The following is a 21,548-nucleotide window of genomic DNA, read 5'->3' on the forward strand; positions in this document are numbered from 1 at the left end:
ATCTAAAATATTTAGTGAGATTGGAATTTTAAGATTCTTTAATTTAAAAATAAACACTCTCTCACTCCACCAATAAGTCCTAAAATGAATTAGGTATGATTTACCAATTAGATTCATTTATCGAAATAAATAAATAAATAAAATTAATAATTAAGACGTGGCGGGAATAGGTAAAGACATGCTAAGGGCTGCTTGATTTGGAAGCAGTGCTGACAGAATGTATCGAGACGTTATCGCGTCCATATTCACTCGCCAGCTAACTAAAATAGAATATTTTTGTACACTCTATTTAAGCTATTATTATAATCACAGATAGCAATCTCATATTCATATGCATTGGACAATGTCTTAATAAATTTAATTTTCGGATTAAAAAAAGGATTAAGGCTTCAGAGTAAATGGTTTGATTAGATTTGAATTTTCTTATATTAAATAAATAGTAATTCTTACATATACGAATGGGGATATTTAAATAGTAATCTCTTTTTCAGTAACATGATATTTAAAATTTACGGAAGAGGCTGATTTGAGCAGTAACACATGATTAATAAAATAATTTATTTAATTAAATATTTCATTTACATTATTCGACCCGCAATGAATAAATAGATTCACATTTTAATTATTTAAGTAAGTGATTATTTTTTTGATATCGAAATATTGAGATACACATGTTACAAGTTGAATTTTCTATATAACATACTCCATCCGTCCACCAAAAATATGTCACTTTATTTTCGGCACGAATTTTAATAAAATGTGAGTGAAGTTGGTAGTGGAGTAAGGGTCCCACTTTAAATGTGAGTGGAATGGTGTGGACCCTACTACTAAAAATGGATGTGGCATATTTTTTGTGGACGAACGAAAAAGGAAATTGTGACATATTTTTGGTGGACGAAGGGAGTAATAAATTCGTTGAAAAATAATACAGTAAAATTCAAAAAATAAATTTTTTACCCCTTATAAGGTCAACCCATGATTAAAAGCTAAAAATAATTTATAATTTATATTTTAAATATTTTTTTATTATATTCCATCCCAATATATCAGATATTTGAATATTAAATACACACTAAGGGTTATTCAATTACTCGAGATTAAATTGGCTCGAGATTACTCGAGACTTTATTAACCCCATGATAACCCGAGATTAATTTGCCATAAGAGAAAAACCAAAACTTTTGTATCAAATTGTATCTATCCAACCGAACAGCTTATCACGAAATTAAATCTTGTCAATCCTATTTAATCATATCAACCTAACACTACCTAACAACATCAAGTATAAGATTACTCAAAACAAATAATAGCAATTGATAGTTTCACCATATTTTCAGCAAACTGGAACTGGAAAAGATGGAATCCATTGCTATTATTTGAATATTCAATAAGCACAGTAAGAATATTGACAACAAATAATAGCAATGGGTGACTCTTTGGCCATATTTGCAGCAAACTAGAACTGGAAAACATGAGCGATAAAACACAGTCTTACTTCAACAACAACATCATAGTACATACATGATAAGCAAAGCCCTTGACAGATCCAAATACGTCGTCGTCTATGACAACTTACAACGATCAAGCATTATTATTTGCAAGAAGCATTCTAAGACTTGCAGAATTTCTACAGCTAAAGTAGTCAAGTGGGCAATAGCAGCAGATTCTATGATGTAGGTAGATTAAGACGAGCTCACGCATTAACTTTTGGCGCCCAGCCTGCAACGACATGCTCCTTTGCGGCCTGTGTTTTCTTGAAAGACTCCCGAGAATACAGCAGCTGTGATGGAGAGAGGGAGGGACACATTAGCAGAGTATTGGTTTTATATACATTGACTAAGAGTTCTTCATCTTTCACATTTCGACTCGACTTTGAAGACTGCCCAGCAATACTTGGTAAGTAAGAAGTTCTTAAGCTCGTGTAACAATTAGGCATCATCACAGGCTTGATGTGACATGAAATGCTTCAGAGAGCTTCCACATTACAACCATTATTGATACTTTGAAGGGCAATGCTGAAGTACAAGTTCAATCTTGAAACGAGACACATTTACCTTAACAAAAGGGATCGATTTTACAAACCACATAATGCCCACATATTCATGATTTGGCAATGTATTTGAAGCTCATTTATAACTTAAAGCAATATCTTGAGAAACAATATCAGTTGTCAGATAAGCATATGTTTTGAATATTGAGGTCTAGGCTCAGTCAAACCCGATAAATTGTACTTAATTGTCCCAAGTATTGAGCATCGATCCACATATTGCAAAAGGAGAGAAGACCACAAGGAAACAGATTGGTAATAATATATTGAAATACCTTCTTGTAATTGTGCACATGAGTCAAGCTTTCAGGAATAGCCCAACCCTTAAAATGGCCAAGCGTCACATCAAGATGGTAAAGCTTAGGTGCCAAATTCAAATCAGCAGCAGAAATGTTTTCTCCATTGATATACGGTCCCTGAGTAGCAAAGACAAACAATGTGAATTATATTCACCTTCTTCCCCTTATATTTTCATCCTTAACACACTAATTCACCACCTTAGTCTTCAGGTGCTCCTCTAGCGCCTTCAATTCGTCGAGCAGAGCTTGTTCTGATCCATCACTGGGATCCTTGCTCTTCAGGAATTTGACGAAGGAAGAAAATATCTTGGAGCCACTGCAAAAATATGATGGCAAAACAAGGAAAAAACAAAAAAAAAAAAAAAAACACATGATCAAACTGCAGAAGCATAAATCTATTTCACAAATGCATAGAAGCAGGAAAAACAGTTACTTTCATATAGACATAGAAGATCCAAAGCAAACAGCAAAAACAGAAAACACTCTGTTTTGAAATGATTCACAAAGCCCAAGCATTTTCTTCACTCTAGATTATAAAGGGAAGAAAAGTTCACTACATCAAAGCCTCCAACCACAACCAAAACAAGAATCGACAATTGGTTGAGCTTATAAGCTCCTTAAAACAGCTTATAAGCTCTTGAAAAGTATTTGGTAAAATAAGCTCCTAATAAGCTCCCAAAAAATAAGTTTCCCAATCCCAACTTACTTCTTCATAATCTTATAAGCAGCAATCATTTTACAAAAATAACTCTACTATAATTTTTTATTTCAAACATATACTCTTTTAATTTCATCTCTATTCAATTTTCTCTCTAACTCACAATTATCTCTCTAGCTTATAGGCTCAATTATCCAAACACTTTGCCAACTTATAAGCTCTCGAGATATTACATCTTATAAGCTCTCTAAAATAAGCTCAGCCAAACACCCTCAAAACACCAAATCCAAACATCACATTCCCATTCCATAACCAAGAATGCACCAATATAATACCACATCCAAGAAATACACTAGATGATAACTCACATGCATATATATAAACACAAGAATGAAACTGAAAGGGGGGAAATCATACACTGAGGAGACTTCAGCTGGAGTAGCGAGAGACGGATTTGGGTATTTCTCCTCCAAAATACCAACAATAACATCAGAATCAGAAATCCACTTGTCATCCAACTTTATGAGCGGCACCTTCCCTTCTGGATTCACTTCCATAAACCTAACAAATCCCCATAATAAAAAATAAAATAAAAAAATAAAACAAAAACTAGTTAAACCTCTCCAAAAAATCCCTGAATTCGGCAGCGTTTTGAGCAAATTACCACTGGGGCTTGGCGTCGAAGCTGATCAAATGCAGCTTGTACTCGACTTTCTTCTCCTCCAAAGTCAGCAGCACCCTCTGGCAAAAGGGGCCTAAGATAGCAAAAACTATTTATCAGAAAAAAAAAAAAAAAAAAAAAAAAAAAAGGAATTCACGAGCACTGATTGTGTGTGTGTGTGTTGCGTAAAGTGAAGATTGTAGACGAAATTGGAAAAATTACAGTCTCCGACAATGTCGGGGGCTCCAGCAGCAGCCTTGACGCAGATCTCGACAGCCATGGGTAGAAGGTGTTTGTGAAAACCTCTAGCAGACAGATGAGAGAGAAGAATCGAGAATGGGATGTGAGAGTGAAGTGTGGGAGAGTGATGAAGACACAGTGGCCGCAAAAAGTGTATTTATGTATTTTTTATTTTATGTACAAAGTCGCTCCACGTTTTACACGACGTAAGTTGGAGTCAGATGGTTTTTTAGGACAGTAACTTAGGTTGATTTAGAAATTATGACAATAACTTTCAAACTTGTAAAAATAGGACATTAATTAATAAGTGTTGCACTCGTAGGCATTTCTTGAAAAATTATCGAATTTTCGAACTTTTCCGCATGGACCAAGCACATGACATCCTATCTGGAGCCTTAAAAATGATGTGCTTGCCACATAATCAACCTCTCCGTGCGGATTGTCATGTGCTTAGTCCGTGCAAAAAAGTCTCAAAATTCAATAATTGACTCATAAATGTCATGCGGGTGCAACGCTTATTAATTAGTGTCCTATTTTTACAAGTCCGAAAGTTTTGTCCTAATTTCCAAATCAACCTAAGTTATTGTCCTAAAAAATCCTCTGACTCACGTAAGTTGCGATATCAATTAATACTGTAATAACAAAAAAAAAATACACTATAGAAATACCACATTTAATAATGTAAATGTAGAAATACTATTTTTTAATTTTTTTTTTTTTGAAAATAATGTACTTTAAAGTAAATGAAGAAAAAAGCTTCTTGAATGTGATAAAATTTGTGTGGAAATAAATGACACCCAGACGAAATACATTTCGAACTCATAGTATCATTGTGAAATGAAAACATAAAAATACATGTAATCTTTCTGTGATAGAAAACGTAACTTGGAACATATTTATTACAAATTTGATAATTTAGACTTTTGACTAATATTATTAATAATTTAGAACATATTTGTGACTCAACTTATAATTGGGTATTTGAATGATATTTATTGTAAATATATAAATTGAGCTAACTATTGGCAACTATAAATAGCTGCTACAAGTGCGTATATGCGTGTCTTGGATTCGAGTCCCCTGTGCCGCGGCCTTTTAATTTCTTTATTTAATATTATAAATTAATTCAAAAAAAATATATAGTGGCTACGAGTATATTAAAAAGAACTTTGAAATGTACTTAAATTTGATAATTCTAGTTCTTGTTTGCGGCTACAAAAATCAACAAACAAATTTTATTAGATTGAGGGTGAAATAGTAATACGTGAACTGGAAATGAACGTAAATTTGGTTATTTAAAGGAAATGGAAGCCCGATCAAAGATTTTTTTTTTTTTCCGTAGAAATCAAAGATAAATTTCGAAGACAAACACTTGCGTGAAAATAATGAATCCAAGATCCAGATCTAAACTCGTATTTCAATGACTTCTTTATAATAAAAAAATCAAGATCCAAATCTACATTTTTTTAAATGTGATCCAAATCCACATTTTTATTGTAAATACATCATTGAATACGGATTTAAATCAGATCTAGACACATCTCACAATAAGAACATATACACAAGCTAGAGATGAAAAAGAAAAGAAAATAAGTAAAATTCAGCATGTACAATCGAGAATCATCAACAAAATAAGCCTATAAGAATCTATGCCCAAAAGACACACACCAAAAAAAAAAAAAAAACTTATATTTCAGTGATCTCTTTGGTTGTAAATTTATCATGAGAAAATGAAGGATAAACAAAATTTCACTCTTTAAATTATTCCAATATTTTCCCTCATTTCCTACTTGACTGTTACTCATTCCTCATTTTCACTACAAACGATGGATAATATTATCCTTCTTTTGTAGTGAAAATGAGGAATAAGTAAAGATCAAGTATGAAATGAGAGAAAAGAAAAAAATGATTTAAAGGGTGAAATTTTGGTTATCCCTCATTTTCCCATGATAATTTTAAAACAAAAAAGAACGCACCCTATAAGTTTTAAGGGGTTTTCTGTTAATAAAAGAATAAGTAGGTTAGGGGTCAATTCATACCTTCATTGTAGGTCATGGGCCAATTAATACCTTTCCTAAAACAAAATACGATACAAAATAGTACTCCATCCGTCCCAAACGAAATGTCTTGTTTTCTTTTTTGGACTGTTCCAAACGAAATGTCCTATTTTCTTTTTTGGCAATACACTCTCTTTCTATACTTAATATTTAAATAATTTCCACCAACCCACTTTATCTACTTTATACACATTTCTTAATCTCCGTGCCGAAAAGAAATATGACATTTCGTTTGGGACGGAGGGAGTACTAAGCAAAGGCAATAATCAATCAAGCACACAAAGAATTGTAGCAACACTTACATGAACATAGACAGAAAAACAATAAAATAATAATTACATGTTAGAAATTGAAGCTACATACATGTTAGAGAATGTGAAGTTGAAGATGTGACCTTCAAAAACAAAATTTGCGCTGCACTTTTGAGCTCTCTCAGCCTTTTACCTAAGCAATGAATGGAGGAACAAAAATTGAACTACAATTTCTAACCAAAACTTGAGCACCCAAAAAACACACCCAACACACATGTATGTACAAAATGGTGCTCCAACCCGGGGAATCGAGTTGGGTGACGATGCTATACACAATCTACTCGTCTGTATCAAGACAGCGAACCCTTCAGAAAATGCACCGATGAAAACTGAGATGGGTGCTTCTATGGAAAGACTTTGCAATCTGGACTAGTAATGACACCAAACAAGTTCTCCAGTTTAGAGACATTGGTGTTATTGAAAAATAAACCCCCATGACTGCAAGCAACAAAATCGAAGATTAGTCATGCAAGACTTGGAAGAATATTTTACCTACAAATAAAGGATTAGATGGATTGCAGACAATGGTACAGAATGTCTAACCTACAATCTGAATATGAGATTTATACATGTACTTTCGAATACAAGTACATGTGCTCTAAGATGTATGTTGGAATAAATTGAAATGGGAGATTGGCATAAGTACCTGAAGATGGCAGAAGCACCAGATATTTGCCAACTTTCAGCATGTAGAAGCAGCTTTTGCTGGCTAAATAAAATATGCAGCCATTTGAGAATCACGAGCCACAAAAAAAAAAGGCTTTACTTCATTTATGTGGGTTTTCCCAGCAGCTCTGAGTAAATTGCCTCTGATTCTATTATGCCTCTAATTCTTTCGTGCTCAACAGAACTAGAGCTCAACTTCCAATTTGTTTGAACCGAGATAAAAGAGGCATTAGCTATTTCACAGCTTAACCATAGATTCGCCACCGTAGACAGAAAATGAGTATCAGGAGACATGAAGTGAATTTCTTATCAGGCCAGGTAAAACAGAAAGGGTAGGTTTTCATTCAGGTAGCTGAAAGTGAAATATATGGCTACTCATTTGACAGCTGAAGCAAGCCACGCATCTGGAGGTACGGATTTTCCAATAGCTTTTCATTGTTGCTCTGTAAATAGAAGTACAAAGTACCTCAAGCATCAGTACCGAAATCAGGATCATAAAAGAACTTTTACATAAAAGAGTTCCAAAAGCATATAAAAGACCCGAACGAAAACACTGGGATCAAATGAGTCCAACCTCTTACCTCAGTGGTGTGATAATATATTCTACTTTGGACCTAATTTGGGTAATAGAAAAGGGTAACCTAAGCTGTAGCATAAAGTTGCATTCTCATACAGGAAGCATTATAGTCTAACTTTGACAGTGTGCTTTGTTGCAGCTTACTGGCACGGTGGCACCAGACTTTCTTTAATAGTGACCAAACTTTATTGGCTGGTCACAGTGAATAATTATCACACAAGATTTATTTAATGGAAAAACCCAACAATAGACTTCCAAAAGAAGCCATAAATTTCTACCGATGAAACATTATATTATACAAGAATGCACCTGTTGAGCCCTTGAAACAAGACTTTGAAGTTTGCGCTGGTAACTCTCTGGTTCCTCAGTCATCATTCTCTGTGAGATATAAAAGTTTAAATTAGTTTAATATCTTCAAATTTCATTGTTCAAAATCAGCGAAAGACACCCAATACTTACCTTCAAAAGAAAAGTTGAAGAGTAGTATGCCACTCTTGCATCTGTATCATCCAACAATTCCCTGGAAAATATACATACAAATATAAAAAAGTAATTCAAAATAAACTCAAATAACAGTGAGTAGAAGGTGATAGTTTACCGGAAGAATTCTTCTCCACCAACGTCTTTGAAAGCAGCAGGATCTGCTGTGCATTTACCAATCAAAAGTAAGAGAAGTGTAGCTCTTATATCTGATGTGCCACCTGGAAGATTTCCTCTCCCTTTGCTACCTACAGAGACGCCTAATGCAATATTATCTGTAGCAGCACCAGCAAGCTGGATCAAAGGCCAATAAAATAATGCAGCTGGAACACGAGCAATCAACTGCATGGGTACAATGGCTTGTCCACGAAGAAGCAGGGCTGCCATGGATGCAGTATCGCGGATTGGAATCTGCACATTTTTTCCAATTTTGGTGCTAGGACTTCCAACAAAATCACTGTGATCAATGTTCTCTGCTATGGAGGGTCGTTCTGCCCTATCTGACTTTTTCATTCTTTCTAAATTCATGGAATCTTGCCGGTGCATTGTATCTCCGAACTTTGTTGCAGCAGTATTTGCAACTTTCAAGCACAGTTGAGACAATAGAATATCACACATCTGTACATGCATGTCCAAGAAAAATATGAGCATTAGAAAATAAGCAGCACAAAAAATTGTATAGCTAATTATTCTTTATCTGTGATGTATCCAGGAAGAGAAATGTATTAGAAGTATGGATAGGATCAGAACAACAGTCAGGCAGTGTATGCAGCGACAGTTGTGCTGTAACACCAGTATGGGCACAATCCTACACGCAGCAAGGCCTAAGCCCTAAAACCAATAAATTCAAAATAAAGGAAAGGGATTTCTTCTGGCATATGTTCCCATGAACCAATAAAAAAAACTGGCAATGGTCATTGACAAGCAACATGCAAGAAATCCCACTGGCATCTCCATTAATTCAAAGAAACGAGGATACACATAATCAAGGAATATTGGAGATTCTATGCCCTTCATATTAGATATGTATGATTAAATGAAGCAGAGTAATTATGATTACCTTTAAAATATTCATTCGATCAGTTTCATTTTCCTGAGCCATCAGCGATAAGCCACAGCTCATGATATCTATCACCGCATTTGCCTTCTGGAGACGACTCTTGTCATGTCTACGGTCCGTAGTTTGACTACGCATTACCTGTTGGACTTCCTTTTCATCCAGCAAAAATTTACACTGGATCAGCAGCCTCTCCAGAACAAACAGAAAGCCCCATCTAATATGGTTATTTTTTGACTTGAGAAGTCCACACATAAGCCAAATAGGTAAAGGGATATCTAACGATGCTGAATAATCATTAACTCCAGCAAGCGAAATTTTCTGCTCCAAGTTTTTGACGCTCGAGAGACTCAGATCTCCTTCTCTGTTAATTTCTGCAATCAGCAAGTCCCCCAACCACAAATACCCATTCTGGCGATAACATATTCGTTCAGAGTGAAGAAGAGAATGTAAAGTGGTCCAGCAAAGCTTTGCACTCATAGCAGCATTTCCAGGAACTCCACCAATGCTTTCAATAGATTTTAATGATTTTGTGATCTTAATCATTTGGGTGAACTCTTTGTCTACACGAGTATATGATCCTATAAGGGCATCAAATTTCTCAACAATCTTCTCCAATAACTGCAAGAGGAGAATAATTTAATGCACAAGGAAAAAATATCTATCAGGATTTCAGCATATCAAATATCAAACATGTGATTATTCCATCCAATAATATGAGGTACTTGAACATTATACTATAGAAACATATATATGTTATCTTTCCTGGCAGCTCCCTAACATGGAAATCCAGTAAATCCACCGGTGAGTTTATATTATCCTTTCCATATAATCATCAAAATGTTGCTTCCAACCCTTAACAATCCTTTACATTTGATTATCGATCCCATTTAGCCCTACCTCACACTTGAGAGATCCATATATAAAGATCCTCTAGAAAGAACTTACCAAACTCATCAAGCGCTCAACTACAAATAGAGAGAATAAGAAACTCATACCCTGATTATTCAGTAACTTTTTCACATATAGAGCTGAATACAAGTACGATATGAAATCAATATAAAATTATAACAGTACAGCTGTATGACAAAGTCAAAGTCAAGTGTGAAATATACCATCAAAAGCCGGTCATTATTAGGATATGTGGACAATGATGCAGAGATTGATCTCCTCAACAGTTCTACAATACCTTCAACTCCCAACTTGACAGAACTATGCAGTGCTTCGGGTGCATCAGCAAGCACTAGCAAGGTAGCAATAGGTCGAACCTCATCATCACTGTACTCGGAAACTCCAGCGGCTATAAAGCCCTCATTTATTTTATGCAGAACATAGTCAAAAATCACCAGATATAGATTTCTCCTCTCTTCTCTTGAGGTCGACAGCACTAACTGCATTGGCCAAATGAATATGAAAATTCAACAATATATCCTTGTAAATTGGGTCAAAATTATATGTATATCTTTTTCTTTTCTGACAAGAAACAAAAACGTTATGAGAACTCACAAGTAGGTAATACTAGTTCCTAAAAATCTTGGTATATATCATCCTTATAAATAAAATCTGGCATATAGAAACTAATTATATCATACCTCCCCAAATATAAAATCAATTCCACCAATTAGATCAACTTGGTTAACAAGAAACAAAGGACTAGCTAGAACATTTTTATCAGGTTCCTCAGGCATTTGATAGAAAAGGTTCGTCATCATGCAGATAAGCTTGGAATGGACTATTTCTGCCCAAGTGTTTTTTCTACTGATCTTCATCAATACTTCAATGACCTGTAAGGAAACAAAAAGCAGGAAAAGTTTTGAGGTAAGAAAAACATGTGGAACAAACAGAGTTAAATTTCTGGAAAGATAATATGTCCTTTAGAACACTTGTAGTTCTATAATCTGTCAGGAGATTCTGTAGGCCTACACAGATAAATGTACATAGTTCTTTTTTCTTTTTCTTTTTATGCATAATATTCATCATTTGTCTAACTATAATTTAGAAATTGATGGAAAATATAATCGAACATTGATTCAGTTTTACTTTGGCCGTCCATTACCATTTCTGATCAATTCTACACATCTCAAGATAATAATCCATTTTGCATCACAGAGTTTTTTTAGAGTAACACTCTCATCTTTCTATTCTAACTTTGTTCAATTATTTAATTAGATGCACACCCTGCACAATACAAAAAATGCAAATTCCACAACTAGATGTGATTATGCTCCAAGATCATATTCTCGTAAACCTACTACTCACACACATGCAATCCTTCTAGCACCTCAATTCAGAGTACCATTGTTATTAAAAAAGTCAACCAAGATAAAGTCGTTGTAGTAAAAGAGGCATGCTTCCTTCATCTTGAAGCTACTGCCTGTCTTACGCTCAGTTTGGAGTCAGAAGGGATCTCTTATTCGTTAGAGTTCTGACGTTGTCATTCTTTCTCTATCATATTCATCTCAACCATCAATTTTACTCAAGTTACAATCTCTGGTTTCTCTTACAAAATTCATAATAATTATGTGGTAGATCTCAGGCCCAGAAGATTCTAGGACCCACTTCCTTGCTCCTGTTTGTCAGATTTCTGTTTATCCTTTTACAGCTTTTCTAGAGATTGCTACAGGACACACGTCTCAGTTAATATGTTATGCAAGTACTATATTAAATGTTGGGTCTCAGCAGTACCAACAAATAATGTTTCAGGAAGATCATGTTCCACAGACAATCACCATCCAATAAATAAGGTCAGCTGATTCCCATCAATAAAGTACGTTGGTATAAAGACATGATCGGCAATTAGTAGATTACAAGAAATCCGGATCGATGAAATACTCACTCTAATGTCAAGGCCTTTTAATCTACTTCGCCGAATCTTGCCTCTATCGCAAACAAAGTACAGTAAACAGCTCAAGGAAGAAGCCCACACAGCCTCTTCTTCCTCTTCTATCTGTGAAATGCATGTAGTCAAGTAGGAAATGTTAATAAGAATACGACATAGGATCTTATAAGATCACCTTTTTATCTGAAAAAAGAAAATTAAAGGGTCTACATAACCAAACCACAAAAGAAGAAAAAGAAAGATTGGACCAAGCATGAACTATGGTTCTTAGTACCATACAAATAATATGCTTTCTTGTTCATCCAGCAGCATCCAACTTTGGCTACGACACCTAAAGGGCTGCTTTCTAGATTTTCTTCAGTTTGTGATATATTCTCTCTAAGTTTCAGTAAGATCTGTCTACTGGGCACTGTTCAGATGATAACATGTGCATTGTTCAAGATCTACAAGTTCTAACCTCATAAGGATCTTCATATAATTACTTTTTACATCCTAAATGGCCATATAAAGCCTTTAATTATTTGATCTAAATCTAAAGTGATATGGCATGAGGTTGAAAGTAGAGGCAAAAAAGGTGACGTGATTGCTCATAAAGATCATATAATAGACGATTCAAAGAATCAGAAACCCAAAAGACATAAAGATTAAAAGAAATAATCAGCCATTACAAATCTTTAAATTATCACAAATGGATACCTGCACAAGATGAAGCAGAACCTCAAAGAGAATGCCCAAAATCCAACATTCAAACTTCTCAATAGCTGAAGAATTTCCTGTTTTCCTGAAAAAGTCAGTTTTTATCCCATTTGTTGAATCTTGAGTTCCATTGTCAAAGTATGCTTCCTGGGAGTACTGTTCATCAATCATTGTGGAACCATCAAGTGTTGGAGGCTCCAATAAATGTGCATGCACTCCAAGGTTAATAATTAAATCAAAAGCCCGAGTTTTTGACATCACTCGAGGAGAATTTAGCATGTCCTACAATGTCAGAAGAAAACAATTAGATTTCTTATATGCTCAACTTATGATCATGAGAAAAACAAGCAATACCTCTAGCAAGGATAGAGCGAGAGGAGCAGCTGTCTCAGAATCTAAAACATACCTGCAAAACATGTCAGGGGTGAAATCAGTTTAGCTGCTAGTTAAAAGTACTGTCAGCTATGGTTATAACTGTCCACCCTAAAAAGGCTTTAACAAAGCAAATTTAGTCAAATGTACTTAGATAAATTGGCAGTGAATTGCAAAAATCAGTCACTTATGCTGCAGTTAATAGTGCAAATCCATATTTTTGATGATATAATAAATGTCAAAATGACCCTGAATTACAACAATTAATAAATATTGAAATGGTCTCTATTTTAGAATCGGTTGAATTGCTCCGTCATTAAATAAATAGCCAAATCAGTCAAGCCACTTAGTCAATGATCAGTACAAGAAACAGACTTATTAGGGGGGCATGGAAAAATAGAAATCGTAAACTAAAAAGCTCCACACACACCAAAAAAAATGATTGAAGAAAATGCTGAAATAATTGAGAAAAGAGAAATCACATATAAAGCTATCTTCTTGCTTTGGTATCTCATTTACAAAGTCATAACGCATGCCATAATATATTCCGCTTTCTTAGGCTTGCATATAGAATGAGAGAGGGAGACTGTGCTCTTGTATGCAATATCGCAGAGCCATAAGACATAAGCACAAGTAGTAGAACGTACATGTCTATTACAAGTTTGACGAGAACGCTGACAGCCACATCCATAGATGGCCTTCCGCTATGTCTCAATTTAGATGACACAGTTAACTGATTGGATTTGACATTAGAAGTCTCAGAACAAACGGCAGCAATAACCTCACATACCTCCACGGGATTTAATCGCAAGGGTTGTTGCTCACTGGCACCATCAAAAGGTTGAGATTCAATCAAACAAGTAATAGAAATTTAAAGTGACTAATTCAAACACGACAAGGCATGTGATGCATACAATGTAAATTGCCATGCAGAAATAAACGTTTACCAGAGAAGAGGATATTCTCGTAAGGAGATAATCAAGCAACAAATAAATTATTTTTTCGCATGCAAGTGAACTCGCAACAGGCAAGACATAGTCATCTGACAATAAGTTGATGATTAAGAACCCCTGTATAAAACTACAGTCCTTTTACCTGTAATGACGGTATTGAAATAGTGGTCTTGCGCGCGGGCGAAAGGTGCTCATAGGAGAATCTTCCCTGAAAATATACACATATATATAAATATGTCATTCTCAGATCAATATTAGAGTCAGAAGTTCAGATAGCATATTATCTCACAAATAAACAAGCAGAAAAAAAAAATGTCCACAGACTGATAAAATCCAAAACAAACTTTAACTCCACAATGGAACAGGTAAAGATGCAATCATATAGTATGGTATTCTTGATAACATGATCCACAAAACATGAGTGGCAAGAAATTAAACAACCAGACAACAATGCAATAATAGGATTAAGAAAAAACGTGCCAAATTTGATCAGTCCCTTGCTTGGAGCGTTTCAGTGCTGTTATTGCTCTCAAATGAGCAAAAGCTGAATTTGAATTGGTAAGAGTAGTCAGCAGTGAGGGCTGCAACAGTTGATCCAGAAAAGGCATCTCAGCACTCCCGAATATTTTCCATGCTTCACCCTTCATTTTTGCTTCCATGTCCCCGACAAGAAGAGCTGCTGCACCCACTTCTAGGAAATTATGAGTGCGGATGTCTTGGAGATTCGATATCTGATCACTGTAAGTGTGTACTTTCAGCAGTTGAAACATAAACTATACAGTTATTAGTGGATGACAGTAACTTGAACAGAAAAAGAAGACCTCTTCGGCAAAAGAAGTGATGGATGTTGGTCTCCTGACCAGCGCCATCTGAAAACATCAAGTGCCATAAACTCCAGATTTCCAATTTCATCAACTTCTTCAGTTATTGGAGAGTCGGAAACAGATGCAATAGATGTATCCTTGCTCTCCAAAGACTCCTTGGCATTTGCAGGACTGAGTTGAGAGTTGAATGATTTACTCAATAAGGATGACAGAGTTGGCAGTGATTGCCTTGACGCAGGTGCAGCTCCCGCAAAGGCAGCTGGTTGGAACGAACGTTTTGGGATATATTGAGCAACTAAAGAGCGAACATAGTTTAAAGATTTCACGAGTGCTCCAGATGCAAAGCTTGAAACAGGCAAAGGATTTACATTTGTAGATGGTGCTGGATTTAACGATTGTTGACTTAATGAACGCGACCATGGCAAGAGTTTCCGATGTGGGCTCATATCACACTCAGCAATTATACTAATACAAAACCGATCAATCTGTAGTAAAGTCTCCTCACTGGGCTTGTATCTGCAACGCATAAAAGACCTCACGTATGAGATCTTTATCTATTTAAACAATAAAGATGATTGTTTATAGGCTAGCATTTAAAAGTTTTCGCGGTCGTCAGAGAGGAAGAAAAGAATATACCAGTGATTGACAGAGAAGGCAATAGAACTCAAAAGATTAGCATAATGGACCAAATCTGAAGTTTACATTCAATAGATGAAGAGCCCCCCAATATCTTCCACATTAACAAAACAATCACACAGCAGTCAAAGATTTCAAAAAACCGGACACCACCTTAACAGAATAAAGGGACTCATACAACAATTGCATGATCTGATTTGATTCCGGGCTATTCACACTATTTCATAGCATTATTAAATTGCATATAGGTTTCAAAGCAATCAATGTCTAATCATGAAAGAGAATTACACCACCGCCATTTGTAGTACTTCAGTAACCCACTACTGGAGTCATGGGTTTTTCAATCAACGAAGTAAATCAGGGTTACATAACGAAGAAACACCAAAAGTAATTCAAACTCACTAAAAACTATAAACAACTATACTGAATTTTCAAGAGGCGCTTTAAGATCATATGATGTTGTCCCCACCAACCCACAACCACTCAACCAAGATAAGAAAAAACTGGTTACTAAAGATGTTTTTATCAATTTTCCTTATTAACAAGCCTGAATACGACAAGTTTTAACTCTAGGCCTGAATTAGTGTAACCACCCAGTATTGCATAGTGTTGAGTGAACCATCACGCAATGTAATTATTAACACATATCCATTATGAATATGAAACGTTCAGGCATATGTCAAGATCACATACACTCAATTCTCATGGATAGTGCTTCTAACAGAAAGATAACAGTCCAATGATAAGATAAGATGCCATCACCTTAAAAGAAATCGCTTCAAAAGCGCCACACACCTTCCAACCACAGCAGGACTGTTTAGAGCAGAGAGAGAGTAAGAGATGTGACTCTTATAGCAACACTAATAAATAAAGGGAAAAAAAAATCATTTCAATGCACAAAAGGTAAGGAAATAACTGCAATATAGAAATTATAAAATTTCGTCCTAGATAGATAATCAAGAAAAACTCCTTCAAAAGGATGACACAGAGAATGGTGTATGGTATAATAGGCAATTTTATATCCATACGAGATAAGATACTAGCTGAACAACTTTTCAAACAACCAGCAAAAGCGTACCTGCGTTCCCTCTCTGCAAGAGTGTGTTCTAGAATCATGCCATATGCCAAATCAATTGTGGCCTGTGCCGCCATGTAATCCTGCCATGTAATGAACAGATTCATATCATAGGCCATTTCTCTGTCACACACCCCTTGGAAACATATACATCAAATAATCATCACAAGGTTAAAAATCAAAACGATCCACATGTTTACTGCATTAAATCCAGGGGGAAGCACTTGAAAACTGGATTTCAAATAAATTAGACTTCTTGCCATTGCATTCAGGATCATCATCTGCAGTAGCATGCAATGCATGATGCCATTCTCCAAAAGAATTAAACCTGAACATCCCATTTTGCATTTTCATATGTTTCTCAATCTGAAGGACTACAACCAAAAAGTACTATCGAACGAGGAGAAATGAAAAACACACAAAAACAAACTAGCCAAAACAACGAACCAAGCTAAAAAATTGAATCTAAATATCTTGATCACTAGCATTCTGCAAAAACCAAACCTCCATAGCTCAATAACTACATCAATAAACCACTCCCCAGCTCGATTCACCCGCTACATCTACACTCCGCATAACACGACACATAATTCGAAATACAACACAGCAGTAGTAACCCTCAATTAGACAACAAAACCAGCAGGAAAGGAAATTGAGCAAGAGAGAAAGCTGAGAATCCAAACCCGCAGAGTCCTGGACGCTTCGACCTGCGAGGGAGCGGCGGCGGACAAGCAATCGGCGACGGCGCGGCGGAGCGGCTCCGGCGGCTTCTTGATGGAGGAAGATCGCAGACGGGACATGGAGGCGGCGCCCAATTGCATCCGGGAGATCGCGGGGGCTCTGGAAGGACTGAAACTGGTCGACATCACGTGTGCTGCTGTTGGTCTGTATCTAGAAATGACGCATTTGGATTGCGATTCGGATTCCGAAGCAGGTTTAGAGAGAGAGAGCTGCGATTGTGATATACAGTAGGAGAGGAGTTACCGTTGAAGTCTTGAAGATACAGCTCGGCAGCTCGCAAGGGCCAATGTGAACAATCGAGAGAGAGAGAGAGAGAGAGAGAGAGAGAGAGAGAGAGAAATTTTGGGAGAATTGATCTAAAATTTTGAGTTTTTTTTTTTTAAGTAATAATTGCCAAAAAAAAAAACTATACTTTTTACTTTAATTAACCTAGAACTTTAAAGTTTAGTGGAAAAAAATGAGTTGGAGTTTAGTAATTTGAGACATGTGCTTTCAATTTATTTTTATTATATTTACAGGAAAATTCAAAGAAAATTGAGTTTCAGTGAGTATATAGATGTGGATTAAATTGAATAAATTTGGGAGAATTGATCTAAAATTTGGAGTTTTTTTTATGTAATAATTGCAAAAGAAAAAAAAATTACTTTACTTAACCTAGAAATTTAAAGTTTAGTAAAGAAAAAAAATGAATTGGAGTTTAGTAATTTGAGACATGAGCTTTCAGTTTTTTTTTTTTTGGCTATATTTACAGGAAAATTCAAATATTTACAGCAAAATTGAGTTTCAGTGAGTAGATAGATATGGACTGAATTGAATGCTAGAGATCAAATTGTGATTTAGAATTAAAAAATTCATTAATAAAATCGATAAATTAAAAAAAATGGATATAAGAAATTAGCATTTGTATCATATAATGCACAAAAATTATTTTTATAGTATTTTTAAAATTCATAAAATTAATACTACCATTTAATTATCATTATCATATAAAAAGTTACAAATACAGTATACACAATAATGATTAAATCATTAAATACTGGTAAAATATTTGTACATCATCATAAAATATATTCTACATTATCATCATAATTCATAAATTCACAATTTAAAATAAGCAAATCCCCTTCAGTTAATTTAATCAAAGATCTTATTTATTTGATATGTAAGTTTTAGATGAAAAAAAAATATTCAAAAAAATGAAACCAAAATAAATATAAAAGAAATATAATGACAATAAACTGCATAGTTTCCCTGACCAGTCGAAATGTGCATGCACTATCCATAACAGGATAGAGAGAGAAACCTAAGCAAGCTCAGTTGCTTCTTCTCTTCTAACATGGCGGTTTCATCACTCTCTCTCAACTTCGCCTCTAAACCATTCACATACAACGTGAGCCCGATGCTTCGCACATTTGAGTCGCATAATTCTCGTAGATTTGGATTTCGCGTATTAATTGAGATATTTCAATCTGTAGTTAGGAGTGCGCGGTTGGATTAGCCCGGCAGAATGTGCCGCAGTTTCGATCACGAAGTGCTCGAAGATCGCTGCTCTCGACGAAGAAAGTATGAAATCGATGGGCGTTTACTCGGTTTGATTTCGATTTTTTTTTTGTTTTTTGGTGGCTGTTTGCGGAATGTGGGTTGAATTTTTGTTCGGTTCATGTGATTTAATGCAAAATTGAAGGATTTTGTGCTCAAATCGTGTGCTCTGATTAAGGTTTAAGGTTAATTGTTTTGATTAGTTCTGGAATATTTGAATCATGTGTTGTGAATTGTGATTATGGAATGGTTTAGCTTAATTTTCATTAGTCCTATAATCTTGAATTGTGCTGTGATCAAGTCTGCTAATGCTATTATTGTTTCATAGTGTAACGAAATAGAGAAAAATATATAGTTGGAAATGATATTTATGCATCATCATCTAAGGTTCCTCAAAATACACCAGTGCTTCAGGCTAATCAAGTCTATGAAGAGAGAATTGATTAAAGAAAAATCAGTTTCTAACAGAAGTGGAACTTAACAATTTATGGTCTTTTGGATTACTTTCTCTTCAAAAGCCATGATTCGGGTTTGTTTAGCTTAAGTGAGGAGAATGTTTTCTGCCTCGAGCTCTCTAGTGTTTCGAGTAAGCTGGAGAACTCAAACCAAAATGCCCCCTTTTCCCTTGTGAAGGAAGTGTATCTATAGTTTTCAGTAAAGAAGCATCTGAACTTTGTTTACTACATTTTGTGTCAACCTTATGCCTGAGTGTGTCTGTGTGAATGTAGATTCATCCAAAATATATGTACACGCATTAGCACATATATTATGCTCACATATTTTGACCCATTATTCATAGTTGTCATCACCAATGTGTTATCAGCAATACTACTACTACGTCGTTGTTGTGGTGTTAGTTTTTCTTTCATCTGCTCCTGCTATTACCTTCGGATTTCTGGTTAAGAAAGATTCTTGATGTATGCTTAGCAATTAGCATAAGATGCGTTTGTAGCTGGATGTAATCTGGTTGTTTTATAGCAAATCAAGAAATCTACTGACGAGCAATAAAATGGCAGAAAATAATTGCGTCCTTTACTTCTCTATCAGCTCAGTGTGCTGTTTCTGGAAACTGCAAAAGGAGAGCACTTATACTTGGTATGGGAGCCCTCACATTGAATCCGCTACGACCAAACCTTCTTCTAGCAGAAGGTATCTCCAAAGCTCATTATTCAAATTCCAAATACAAAATATCCCAATGCTAATATTCTGTCAGGAATTTACATAGTCTGCATTCTATCAATCATTTAAAGTATTTGTTATACATATTTCCAAAGGTGATGTTTCTGTTAATGTTTTTCAACTCTAATGTCATCAAAATGAATGCTATTTTCTATAGCTTTCTTTGAACAGAAGACCAGTCCTTGACATTCTTGCTATTTGTAACTAGTTTCTGAACTAGATCTCTATATTTGGTGATGCAGAAATACCAGCAAAGTATGATATATTTGTCGATAAAGTTGATGGATATTCGTATTACTATCCCTCAGATTGGAGAGTAAGTTCTACAAGCTTAGTTAGGCTGCTAGAAGCAAGTTTATAATCCTTCTTTTTCTCCATAATTTCCACCACAGGATTTTGACTTCTTAGGTCATGATTCGGCATTCAAAGACAGATCCCTACAACTGCAAAACGTGAGATTGAGTTTCATTCCAACGAATAAGACTGATGTCCGCGATCTAGGACCAATGGACGAGGTGAATACCAACATCTCCAGATTCTTTGCTTTCTTTTGGGAAGATCTGGCTGAATATCTCTAGTATAACATTAGTTTGTTGCTACAAGGTTGTTTTCCATCTTATAAACGACGTATACTCAGCACCAAATCAAGTTGCAGATTTATTGGACATGCAAGAGGTACCTTTTCCCCTTCACCATCTCAGCTCCTCTCTCTCATCCGATATGCTTATAGGGTACGTGAAGTCATTTGATTCAGATTAATCTTTTGAGTGCAGAAAAATATCGATGGTAGAAACTACTGGACATTTGAATACGTACTGACGTCCCCAAATTTTTCAAGAGCAGCTTTTGCAACAATCGCCATTGGAAATGGTATGACAAAGTTCCCCTCTACCCATTTTATGTTGAGATGAGCTCAAATCCATCTTCAACTTGTTATTACATTAGAAACCTCAGGAGTTATGCTGTAAACTGCAGAATCTACCATGCCATGCTAGGTTCGTTTTTCACTGCAACCACTTGTAAAACTAAACGATAGAAGCCCAAAACCCGATTAACATAACTCCATGTTAGAGCACCAGAGACTCTCCTTAATTCTATGGATTTGTGCAGGGAGATACTACACGTTGATAGTCGGAGCGAATCAGAGGCGGTGGAGAAGATATAGGAACATGCTTAAAGTGGTGGCCGACTCTTTCAAAGTGATGGAGATCTAAATTGCTCTATTGATCACAATCTCTCATATGGAGTTGTTGTATTACTATTAGTCAGTTGTATATGGTGATATTCTTTGATGCAACATGTTAAATCTTGTATACCAAATAAACTACTCAAGGTACATTTTCAGTATATATACTTCACTTTCGTTGCATATCGTTCTTGTCTTACTGATAACCAAAGAACGCTTAATTAGTAAGTCATTTTGTATTTCTTCGAAAATAACTAATACTTCCTCCGTCTCACTTATAATGACACAATAACAAAGAACACGAAGATTAAGAATAATATGTCAAGAGTGTAAAATGAGTAACATCCAAACACATCTAACGGCATGCATGTAATTACTCCCTCCGTCCCAATATTGTTGGCCACATTTCTTTTTTGGTTTGTCCCACTACTATTGGCCACTTTCTAAAAATGACA

The 21,548-nt window shown here is 35.4% G+C and overlaps 3 protein-coding genes across 6 annotated transcripts; 1 reads left to right on the forward strand and 2 right to left on the reverse strand.

Annotated features, from left to right (window-relative positions):
• Positions 1–1,472: 1,472 nt before the first annotated feature.
• Positions 1,473–5,489, reverse strand: LOC131005988 (glutathione S-transferase DHAR2-like). 2 transcript variants are annotated; one of them, XM_057933140.1, is made up of 6 exons: positions 3,888–5,489; positions 3,669–3,759; positions 3,422–3,565; positions 2,545–2,662; positions 2,323–2,463; positions 1,473–1,780 (listed from the first exon to the last, which is right to left on the reverse strand). In XM_057933140.1, exons 1-6 carry the CDS (start codon positions 3,943–3,945, stop codon positions 1,694–1,696), a joined length of 639 nt encoding a protein of 212 aa, XP_057789123.1. In that variant the 5' UTR covers positions 3,946–5,489; the 3' UTR covers positions 1,473–1,693. The 2 variants fall into 2 exon arrangements, with proteins under 2 accessions (XP_057789123.1, XP_057789122.1); XM_057933139.1 differs by having other exon boundaries at positions 1,473–2,463; positions 3,888–4,051.
• Positions 5,490–6,271: 782 nt separating this feature from the next.
• On the reverse strand, positions 6,272–17,542 carry LOC131005863 (uncharacterized). Of its 3 annotated transcripts, XM_057932964.1 has the most exons (19): positions 17,433–17,513; positions 17,132–17,339; positions 16,452–16,531; positions 16,136–16,186; positions 14,735–15,253; positions 14,394–14,651; positions 14,056–14,121; positions 13,608–13,784; positions 12,943–12,994; positions 12,589–12,870; positions 11,890–12,000; positions 10,646–10,837; positions 10,169–10,444; positions 9,057–9,674; positions 8,115–8,614; positions 7,976–8,036; positions 7,826–7,894; positions 6,920–7,382; positions 6,272–6,711 (listed from the first exon to the last, which is right to left on the reverse strand). In XM_057932964.1, the coding sequence occupies exons 2-18, from the start codon at positions 17,312–17,314 to the stop codon at positions 7,311–7,313; spliced, it is 3,567 nt and encodes a 1,188-aa protein (XP_057788947.1). In that variant the 5' UTR covers positions 17,315–17,339; positions 17,433–17,513; the 3' UTR covers positions 6,272–6,711; positions 6,920–7,310. The 3 variants fall into 3 exon arrangements, with proteins under 3 accessions (XP_057788947.1, XP_057788948.1, XP_057788949.1); XM_057932965.1 differs by having other exon boundaries at positions 17,132–17,542; XM_057932966.1 differs by lacking the exons at positions 14,394–14,651; positions 14,735–15,253 and having other exon boundaries at positions 17,132–17,517.
• An 894-nt stretch (positions 17,543–18,436) lies between these two features.
• LOC131005985 (photosynthetic NDH subunit of lumenal location 1, chloroplastic) lies at positions 18,437–21,276 on the forward strand. Its single transcript, XM_057933127.1, has 8 exons — positions 18,437–18,579; positions 18,665–18,752; positions 19,776–19,877; positions 20,150–20,223; positions 20,300–20,422; positions 20,511–20,582; positions 20,681–20,777; positions 21,018–21,276. The coding sequence occupies exons 1-8, from the start codon at positions 18,526–18,528 to the stop codon at positions 21,119–21,121; spliced, it is 714 nt and encodes a 237-aa protein (XP_057789110.1). The 5' UTR covers positions 18,437–18,525; the 3' UTR covers positions 21,122–21,276.
• Positions 21,277–21,548: the final 272 nt, after the last annotated feature.

The sequence above is a fragment of the Salvia miltiorrhiza genome, chromosome 1 (genome assembly GCF_028751815.1).
Source record: "Salvia miltiorrhiza cultivar Shanhuang (shh) chromosome 1, IMPLAD_Smil_shh, whole genome shotgun sequence".
NCBI classification, from domain to species: domain Eukaryota; kingdom Viridiplantae; phylum Streptophyta; class Magnoliopsida; order Lamiales; family Lamiaceae; genus Salvia; species Salvia miltiorrhiza.

Coding starts and splice junctions, on each gene's coding strand:
- LOC131005985 (XM_057933127.1), top strand. CDS start 18,526: ATGGCGGTTTCATCACTCTCTCTCAACTTCGCCTCTAAACCATTCACA. Junction 18,580..18,664: donor CTAAACCATTCACATACAAC/GTGAGCCCGATG, acceptor TTCAATCTGTAG/TTAGGAGTGCGCGGTTGGAT. Junction 20,583..20,680: donor ATTTATTGGACATGCAAGAG/GTACCTTTTCCC, acceptor TTTTGAGTGCAG/AAAAATATCGATGGTAGAAA.
- LOC131005863 (XM_057932965.1), bottom strand. CDS start 17,314: ATGTCGACCAGTTTCAGTCCTTCCAGAGCCCCCGCGATCTCCCGGATG. Junction 16,187..16,451: donor CTTGCAGAGAGGGAACGCAG/GTACGCTTTTGC, acceptor TGCTCTAAACAG/TCCTGCTGTGGTTGGAAGGT. Junction 10,838..11,889: donor TAAAAGGCCTTGACATTAGA/GTGAGTATTTCA, acceptor GTTTCCTTACAG/GTCATTGAAGTATTGATGAA.
- LOC131005988 (XM_057933139.1), bottom strand. CDS start 3,945: ATGGCTGTCGAGATCTGCGTCAAGGCTGCTGCTGGAGCCCCCGACATT. Junction 2,663..3,421: donor CCAGCTGAAGTCTCCTCAGT/GTATGATTTCCC, acceptor ATATTTTTGCAG/TGGCTCCAAGATATTTTCTT. Junction 2,464..2,544: donor AGGAGCACCTGAAGACTAAG/GTGGTGAATTAG, acceptor TTTGCTACTCAG/GGACCGTATATCAATGGAGA.